Here is a 10,029-nt window from a genome sequence, read left to right on the forward strand (position 1 = left end):
CATTTTACACATTTCTGAATCTCTTCCTTGAGTCAGACGAAACTCTCAACTTCCTTGAGTAGTTTTTTTCGATAATGTTTCCCTCGCTTTCTCTCTCTTAACCATGATGTTGACCCCCTCTCTGTGTGTGTGTGTGTGGTGTGTGTGAGTTTGTGTGTGTGTGTGTGTGTGTGTGTGTGTGAGGTGTGTGAGGTGTTTACCAGTAGCGCTATCGTGCCCTCCCTCTCTCAACTGCCTTGAGTCATATAATAATAATAATAATAATAATAATTATTATTATTATTACTTTATATTTGTATATTGCTTTTCCTGCAAACGTTGCAGCTCAAAGTGCTCCAATCATTATATAATAATAATTTAATTAGTTAGTCATTTAAAGGCAATATTAAAAAGATGGGTTTTTAGTCTTGACTTGAACATATTTGCTGAGGTTGTATCCCTAAAGTAAACTGGCAGTGCATTCCACAATTTGGGTGCATAAAATGAGAATGCAGCCTCACCAAATCTCTTCTTTTGTACATGTGGTACACAGAGAAAAACCAGCGTCAGAAGACCTGAGAGCTCTATTGGGCTGATATGCTAGCACAAGGTCTCTCAGATATTCGTGTGCTGTGCCAGTGAGAGCTTTATAAACAAGCAGAAGGATCTTGAAATCTATCCTGAACTTAACAGGAAGCCAGTGTAGAGTCTCTAAAATAGGAGTTATATGAGCTCTTCTACTTGTTTTGTTGTTTTGCTTGTCAATAATTACCTTTGCACAGTGGACGAGCTTCAACACTAATATATATACTTTTTTAAAATACCAATATATATATATTTTTTTAAATACCATAGAAACAATGACAACAATAACTGGACTGCCAATGCAATGATTGCTTTTAATCTTATCATCTTTATCTTAAATTATATTATAGGTTAAAAAAACGGGAGATTTATGGGAAAATATTTAAACGGGAGCACAGCGGGAAATAAAGGTAAAATAGGCTACGGGAGAATCCCGGGAAAAACGGGAGGGTTGACAGGTATGCAGTGTGGTGTGTGTGTGTGTGTGTGTGTGTGTGTGTGTGTGTGTGTGTGTGTGTGTGCACTCCCTCAGTCACAGTCTGAATTAGAAGTTAGTGTGTGTGGTTCAGTTATTCACTCTGCCATGGATCTCCTCCCTGCACTGGCCTCCACAGCCAACATACTCAAGGACAGCTCAGCTGTTCAGAATATCAAGAGGCGAATCAAGAGGCGAATAAGCAGGAGGTAAGCATTGACATTATCTAGAGACATTACTGTAGGCCTGTGGTAGACTCTCATGTCAGACAAATAGATCTAGGTTTAGGACAGGGTTAGGTTGTCTGTGGTAAGACAGAGCAGCTGTGGAAAGTACCTTGCGGTTTAGTTTAGTTTAGTTGTCTGTACTGCAGGAATGAATGTAGAATGAATGTGATTCCTGTGATGATGAAGATAAATGTTTGCCTCTCAGGATGGAAGGGCCCTGTAGGATTGAGGTATTCCAGGCCATATAGGAATATGTTCATGTTTATATGTGTTGTTGATTATTTTCCTTACCATGGGGTGATGATATAGATGTGTTCTGTTTATTTGCACCATACTCTCTTCCTCTATGTGTCTTTTCTGTCCTGTACATTCTTATACAGCACATTTACAATTCCTCTCATTCTGTGTATTTACGCATTGTTTATTTATCCTGTTTGTATTGATCTATTTTGATCAGGGTTGGGATCCGTTGAATTTCATGTCAATTGACATTTCAGTTCAATGATTGCATACAGGGGATTCATTTTCAATCAACACGTTTTCCATTATTGAATTATTTTCAGTTAAAACACTTCCACTCTACACAATGTGTAGAGTGTGATGTATTCACTGTTGCCATGGTTTTGTTAACGCTACGCATCCTGGGTATACGCTATGCATCCTGGGTATTCAAGATGCCATGTTGTACTGTGAGGTTGGTCTAACGTGGGGCTCCACAGTAGATTACAATAAATACTCAAGTAACAACCGTTGTCTGAGTAGTACATGTTATACAGGTGAGGTTCATAGTCCTCAGGATATAACATAGAGAAGCTACGTATGTGTTATGAGATGTCTTGCTATCTGTCAACAGAAACATGGCATCTGTAGAGATCTCCTGGCCCATCCCTATGAGGGCCATCGGAGCCCAGAACCTGCTGACCACGCCAGGAGGAGTAATGTCCTCGGGGTACCTGCACAAGAAAGGAGGCAGCCAGTTCAGTCTCATGAAGTGTGAGTATAGACCTACTGTATGTAGCTCATTCATATGTACTAGTACCAAACAATGTACAGTTATGACGTGTGAGTAGAACCTCATACAGTAGTTCATCCGTGCGGTACCAATGTATTAAGTGTGAGCAGACCTAGGTACTGTAGATCATTCATGTAGTACCAATGACCAGTTATGAAGTGTAAGTGAACATAACTCATTAATGTGCACAAGTACCCATGTCCAGATATTGAATGTATGTCGACCTTCTGACCTACGGTACTTCTAGTTGTCCAGTGTCACTCATGAGGTGAGGACTGTAGACCTACATAGCACCTATTTCCAGTAGTTCCAGTAGTGTATGTAGATCTACATAGCTTCTTCATATGTACTAGTACCAATGTCTAGTTATTAAGTGTGACCTCCATAGCTCATTCATGTGTAGCCAACTAGTCGAGTGCCTTTGACAAAGGTCTGAAATGACAGACTACAGTAGTTCAACTCAACAGAAATGTTTGTCTATTTAGTATTTTTATGAATAATACTTTTTATGAGCATTTGTAACTTCTATACCTGTCCTTTGTCACTCTTTTTGCGTAATTACAGGGTCTCTCCGCTACATTGTTATCCACAAGGGCTGTGTCTACTACTTCAAGACCAGTACCTCCCCCGCACCACAGGGGGCGTTCTCTCTCAAAGGCTACAACAGGTCAGTGTCATTTTCTATAACAGTATAACACATTATAACTCATTGTAGGCATGTATGATGCCTCATAATGACTTCATAATATATTTCAACGACCCTGTGTAAGGCCTGCAGCTCCGCCAACAGAGTTAACTCTCTTGGTGTGGTAGCCGGTTTGTAAGCCCCTCTACCCCGCCGTTCGGTACATTAATGTCAGCAGTGGGATGGCGCCACATGAGGGACTCTCACATGACGCTGTGTAAGGCCTGTTAGCAGCTCCGCTAAGGAAGTTAAATCTTTTGGAGATGTAGTTAGCATGGCCAGTTTATAAGCAGAAGGTTGTGAGTTCAATACCCACTTAGGACAAGCTACTCTACCCCGCTGTTCGCTATAATATCCCAGTACAGTATATTATATTTATAAGACATTTTTAACATAGTATGTCTGTTTATAACACCTTTAAATATTAACTCATAATCATTCATATACATTTACATTTCAGTCATTTAGCAAACACTTTTATCCAAAGCAACTTACAATACAAGTACATTTGTCTAGCTAAGTGAATCAAATATATGTAAGTAAAACCTTCAATGAGAACAAGTTCCATCGGCAGTCATAGTGCTAAAGAAAGTAAAATAAATAAATAATGAGTTCAGGAATTGTAGGGTGTCATGGGGTGGAGTGAAGAGGTCTGAGGAGGAGGAACCCATGTGTAGCCTGAGATGGGTCTTTATGAGATGATCTGTCATTTTAATACAAAAACTAGTATTTATAATGTGCCATGCACGCATTATAACGGTATGCTCTAAGTAAAGTGTTTTTTCAATAGGCTTTGCAAAACATAATACAGTACTGTAGTTACAGATATAGCTGAAGTGAACTGTCTTTGCTACTTAAAAGTCTTTCACTTACAAAAGACAGGGGTGAAAACTCATCTGTTTTGTTCCACACCAGGGTACAGAGCAACCGTTCATTCAATCTTCACTTTCCATACTTGACATTTCTAAAAGTGGTTGCTTGTAGTGTTTCCATACATCCATCTCCTATACGTCACTCCCTCACTCCCCAGTCTCATGTCTTATGGTAGTGGTAACTTTAGTGTAATTACATGTCTGGAGTCTCTCTCTCTGTACTGTGGTGTGGTATATATAGAGCAGCTGTGCTCTGAGACATTGAACCAGAGACAGGCTCAAACAGCCAGACCCACACTGTGCCTATATAGAAACACAATGATACAATGTTTGGTATCACATTTCTGTATTCATGTGTAGACATTTTACTGATATGTTGTAACATGTCGTATCAACACATATCACCTAACAATAAGATGATCATCAGATAACATGCTCTAAAATCAATGATACGGGTGTTACCTTCAAAAAGGGTAATCTATTGGTTAGAATAAGGAGGCTTCTATTGTTGTGTGTCTATGCTTGTTTCATTGTGGGGTTTCAGTTTCTATTTCTTTTGTTGCAAGGGTGATGAGGGCCGCAAAAGAGACGACATCCAGTAACGTGTTTCCCTTCAAGATGGTCCACTTCAGTAAGAAGCACCGGACGTGGTATTTCTCTGCAGCCAGCGAGGATGAAAGAAGGGTGAGGGCTGGAGCCTTCAGAACCATACCCTACTTGCCCCTCTGTGTTACTCCAGAGGCCACTGCTCTGGCTTTGAGTAACATCATCTGGAAAGCATAAGACTGAAACATATGGCATCTGCACATGAGTTTCAAAATATTACCTGTGAAAAAAAATCACTGTTACGGTATGTTAGCTGAAGTGATTGACTGGGAATTTCCTATATTTTAGGGGACACAACATTTTATATGTCGCGGAAATCATGGATTGATCAGGGAATCAATGATGACATTTAGTGATCGAGTTTGTAATAAATATGATATTGCGTAACTAGCCGAATAAACCTGAGGTTTATAGTCGGGATACCCTTTAAACGTTATGGCCGTTAACGAGGGCACCTCTCTAGACTCTCAGAGTTAATGAGAGGCAGTAGGCTTGTTTGTGTGGCTCACTGCCATGGGGAAAAAACTGTTCATGTGGCGCACGGTTTTGGTCTTGATAGACCGGAAATAGGGGGGCAGCATGGACAGCTCCCCCTTCAATAGAGATGGTGGATGGATGGATGGATATAAAGACGTATATATAATCTAATACCTTATTTTTACTGACAGAAATGGATGCAACATTTGCGGAAAGAAATTGAACACTACAATGACAGGTAAGTCAGAACTTTTATGGGGAAAACCAATATATTATAAACAACCTACTAATAGTGATTTAGAGAGCAAAAAAAGTATGGCTCTCATCATGTTATTAATATGCAATTATCAGGGATTAACACTAACCATTTGCTGCAAAATGATGACAACACCATCAAGTCACTTCCCTTTCTCTGTATTTCACACTTCATTCACAATAAAGCATTGAACTCACCCCCTCATACAATATTATCAGCTGTGGTCACTTCCTCTTTCTGGTAAATGATGGACAGTGACGGTATTCTCACAGCAACAACAATATCATACAGGTTCTTGTTTCATAAAGACATATGGATGGGAGTGAGTCAGTGAAAACAATCATGATCATTCATTAATTACAGTGGCAACAATCAAGCTTCTCTCAACCTATTCATTCATAACCTCATATATCCTTGATAAGAATATGTCAGTATTCCATTGAATAGGTCTGTTGTGCCCCACCTAAAACAGTCCTAAAACTCATACCTGGATCTCGATTTGGGGACTTCTGCGCCCCTGTTTAAGCCAAAAGGCTGAGGAAACACTGATACAGGTATATGTTTGGTGGTTTACGCACATCATTTATTTGTATAATATAACTTGAGCCTGTCCATATTCTACTTGTAACATGACCAGACATTGTGAAACAGACACACATAAATACACTATTGACTGGAATTATTAGCCTACTTGACAGAGAAGTGAAGTCTATCCAATGATCAGAAAAAGTACTTGGGTATTTAAGGAAATATTTGCTGACCATGTTTCTTCTTTGTTACACAGTGATTGATATAACAGGTCCAGAAAACCATTACACATTGTATGGATAATTATGGTAATCTATGGTAGTGAACTTGATATCACACAGGGAAATGTTTACAGACAGGAACACATATTTAGTGTGTGAATGTGCAATAACACTATGTGCAATATAGTCGTCTTATCTGTACAGTATAGTATAGTGGATAGTGTACATAGCCTTTATTTATGTAAACCAGCTCCTTTCCCTTCTTGTTTTTTTTCTTTCTTTTTTTTCCTTTCCTAGCACCAGGGGAGCCACCCCTCCCAAATTTCGTTGTTTGGTACCTGTACTATAGCAATGACAATAAAGACCATTCATTCATTCATATTTAATGCTTCTATAACCTTATACTGTCACAAAAGCATAAAAAAGAATCCCCACCATGCTCTACTGAAAATAAATTCCACCAAAGTAGGTTGTGTAGCAATAAAAGGAACTTGTATCTTTTCATGCAAAATATAAATTACTTTACTAGAAAACATTCTCTAACAGTATGAATTAGGCATTTAGGCATCCTTTGTATGAAAGGAGCTTTGAAACCTAAGCAACCTGCCCATGGTGAGTACATGTTGTTTGAAGTACAGTAGACCAACACACACCACTATAGCAGGTATTACAGTTGTGTGCTGGAAAACCTTGTTAGTGCATAGATTAAGTTAAGGGTGGTGGTGGTGCTCATCTTGGATTTCCTGTTTTTTGCGGCTTTTGACAAGCCATGACTTCTCACTTAAAACATAGTTTTTGGTCAATAATAAACCCTAATTAATGTTAAATTCAAAACTTTCATGAAAGCCCCAGGTGTCCTGTTTCAGAAAATCTGAAACCAAAAATGTGTTTGTAAGGGGAATTAATTCCATGAGTCTTTTGAGTCCTTTGTAATAACAACAATTATTGTTATTTTGATAGCGACTCAGACTCTGATACAGACAGCTTTTATGGATCTATCGAGCAGCCCATGGACATAATACAAGCCCCAGACCACCCTGAAGATGGTAAGACACACCATGTGTGTGGTGGTCTAGTGGATAGTGAGTTGGACTTGTGATCGGAAGGTTGTGAGTTCAAATCCCGCCTGAAGCCACACCACTACTAGTGTGCCCTTGGGTAAGGCACTTAGCCCTCAGTTACTCCAGGGGGAATGTCCCTGTAATTCGTAATTGTAAGTCGCTTTGGATAAAGGCGTCTGTTAAATGGCAAAATTAAAATTAATGTGTGTAGCACATGCAGATAACACTTTAAACTAATGACAACTCTTAAGGTTTCATGAAGCCTTCATAAACCCTGTATAATGTCTACATAGACGCTTTCCAAATGTTTTATAAGTACTTTATGAAGCCACCCGGTGGTGAAAACAGTTAAATACTTCATAAAAATAAAACAATTGTCAGTTGATTAAAGTAGGACCCCGGTGCCTAAATTAGCATTGCGCAGTGAGGCATGCTTTGGCTTTTCTGGGTCAGTGGTTGTCGTGGTGCGTGGCTGTAGAAGGGATAGACATTGTCTGTCAACAGTTCTTTTATACTACATATATATGCTATATGTACTCACAATGATGGAAATCTTGTATCTAGATGACATGTTAGAAGATGATGACGATGATGAAGAGGACTACTTAAAACCAGATGGCTCACCAGCATCTACAGGTATAGTCCACCACTGAAACCTGAATTTAGTAGTTTGTTTAAGTGTTTAAGTGTTTGGGACTAGCCCAGTACCTATCATGGTCCCTGATGTGGAATTTGCTATATAATTCCATGGATCCCATTTAAAACTTCAAATGTCTTCCTCCGCCCGCCCCAGCCCCCAACAAGAGCCCCCCTAGCCCCCTGCCCCAAAAAACGTCCATTGCCTTATCTTCTCCGCCCAAGCACACCAAAATCAACCAATACGGACACAAGGACATCCCCAACAAGGGTCCAGCTCCTCCACCACCCTTCGCCCCCCACCTACATAAGTCCAGCCCAGAGAGGAGTGCGCGGGGGTGCTCCAAGAGCCCAACCCCTCCTCCCCCTCCCATGGCCAATCTGAAGAAGCAGGTGTGGGAGAAGATGTCCATCTCCACCCTCCCTGGAGGAGGGATGAACCTGAGGGCCACCCTGCCCATCTGCAGAGACCTTGAGAAGAAGATGGCGCTGGGCAGATCCCCGTCTCCGCACCCACGAACGCCACTGATGCCCCCACTACACCCCTGCCGCGAGCCTATATTATGCACACCTTCCCTGGCCTCCAAGCCTCCCCCACCCATGGCCAAGCCCAAACCTAGCCGACCCTCACCACAGTAAGTGTACCATTTCACTTGCTACAGATACAGATCAAGTCAACGCCTAGAAAGAACTGGAGATTAGACTCCATTGAACATGGTCTTTAGTCCAGGACCAGGCTTAATCTGGGCCAGGCAAACAAGACCATAATCAACTCTTTATTTGATTAAGGTCAACAACATATCTGTTCTTTTCCCTCTGTATGCACATCATTTTAGAATCAAGGCTTTCATACCATAATCATACAGCAGAACTGTAAACTATGATTGCTTGGAATTTATTGGGGGAAATGACAAACAAATGTAAGGAAATATGATTATGTACAGTACAGAATATTGTACCATAATTCCACATTTGCATATCGTAATTTGTAGGAGCAAAAAGTTGTTCTGAATCTGGCCATAATGTTCAAGGTTATAGTTCATTGTCTTACGTCAAGTAAGGTGAACTACTATCAGTGTGTAAGGAGTCAACTTCTGGCATAAGAGAATTGGATACAGTCATAATACCTTTATGTTCTCAGAAGATCATCACCGGACAGACAAAGCTTCAGAACTTCAGTGGATGAGATGCCTGAAGACACTGGGGATGTCTCTGATGACGATTACGAGAATGTGGGCGGACATATTGTGACCAGAATGTGACCAGACCTATGCCAAATGTGACAGGGTCTCGTAAAAAAGCAATGTCATTTTTCATTTTTTTCCATGAAAGTGCAGATTGTAGCTTTCAAATGAGGTGTCAAACATTGAAATCTGAACATGCTTATTTGAATGTTGGTACTCCTCAAACCAAATAATGGAGAAACAACAAACTCTGAATCAAAATACACGCAAAACAGCTGCTAGTAGGCCAGCGCTAAAAAGAACAACATTCTGATAGAACATCAACATCGTAAAAACACATAACTACACATAATTAGATCACACAGTCCTTACTTTTGAACACATCCTAAAACGTACGTTTGTTTACAAGCCATGTATCTTGTACTTACCCAGTAGCCTATGGCAGACGATACAGTGAATCCAATTCACAAATTGTAAGTATTTAGTGATCCTGAAACTGTTGTTTGTTATATCAAGCGGGCACTTTTATTTTTCGTAATATGCAAAAAAACGGAAAACACTTTGCCGACATGCAACCCTTTTCACTAGACTGTGTCACAAATACTCTATCCTCACCTCAAACTCATTGGAGAAGGAGAATGTCTAGCCATCTCATCTGATATGAAAGATAGGGAGAGAGGACAGGAGGAATCAAGGAAAGACTTGAGATTTCAACCCTGGGTCAAATACTGAACATGTGCCCAATGCTTACACACACACACACACACACACACACACACACACACACACACACACACACACACACACATCACATTAAACCCTGCATAATCATTATAGTCAGGGCTGTTTCACCACAAGTTTGGAATGAGATTTTTTGGCGGTGGAGCGACCCAAAACTGCACGGCCACATTTTTTTTGAGGGACCCCCAATTGTTGTATTTGTATTGTAAATTGCAATTACTAGTTATTATTACTATTGTAGGAGCCAGATATGGTCCTGTGATACGTGTTGTAATTCACTGTGTGGGCATGGGGTGGCGCTGTCACAATACCTGAGGCAGGTGTATATCAGGTAGCTTATCATTTGTTGTTGTCGTCAGGTGTTGACCCCGGAAGGGCAAATAGGTTTGACCGCAAGGGCGCTAAGTTTGTTATTGTTATTGTTTGTACCAGTGATTAAGCCATTGATGGCACATAGTAACACAATAAATGTTTATTATGCAGC

General features: G+C 40.3%; 1 protein-coding gene across 1 annotated transcript; it reads left to right on the forward strand.

The window, feature by feature from the left end:
* Nucleotides 1–2,123: 2,123 nt before the first annotated feature.
* LOC308168980 (SH3 domain-binding protein 2-like) lies at nucleotides 2,124–8,259 on the forward strand (the record flags this gene model as incomplete). The annotated part of the gene is made up of 6 exons (XM_080543618.1): nucleotides 2,124–2,259; nucleotides 2,843–2,945; nucleotides 4,402–4,519; nucleotides 5,110–5,156; nucleotides 6,884–6,969; nucleotides 7,778–8,259. 6 exons carry the CDS (start codon nucleotides 2,124–2,126, stop codon nucleotides 8,257–8,259), a joined length of 972 nt encoding a protein of 323 aa, XP_080399744.1.
* Nucleotides 8,260–10,029: the final 1,770 nt, after the last annotated feature.

This window comes from Nansenia antarctica, assembly GCF_963989245.1.
Source record: "Nansenia antarctica genome assembly, chromosome: 12".
Classification (NCBI taxonomy): Eukaryota; Metazoa; Chordata; class Actinopteri; order Argentiniformes; family Microstomatidae; genus Nansenia; species Nansenia antarctica.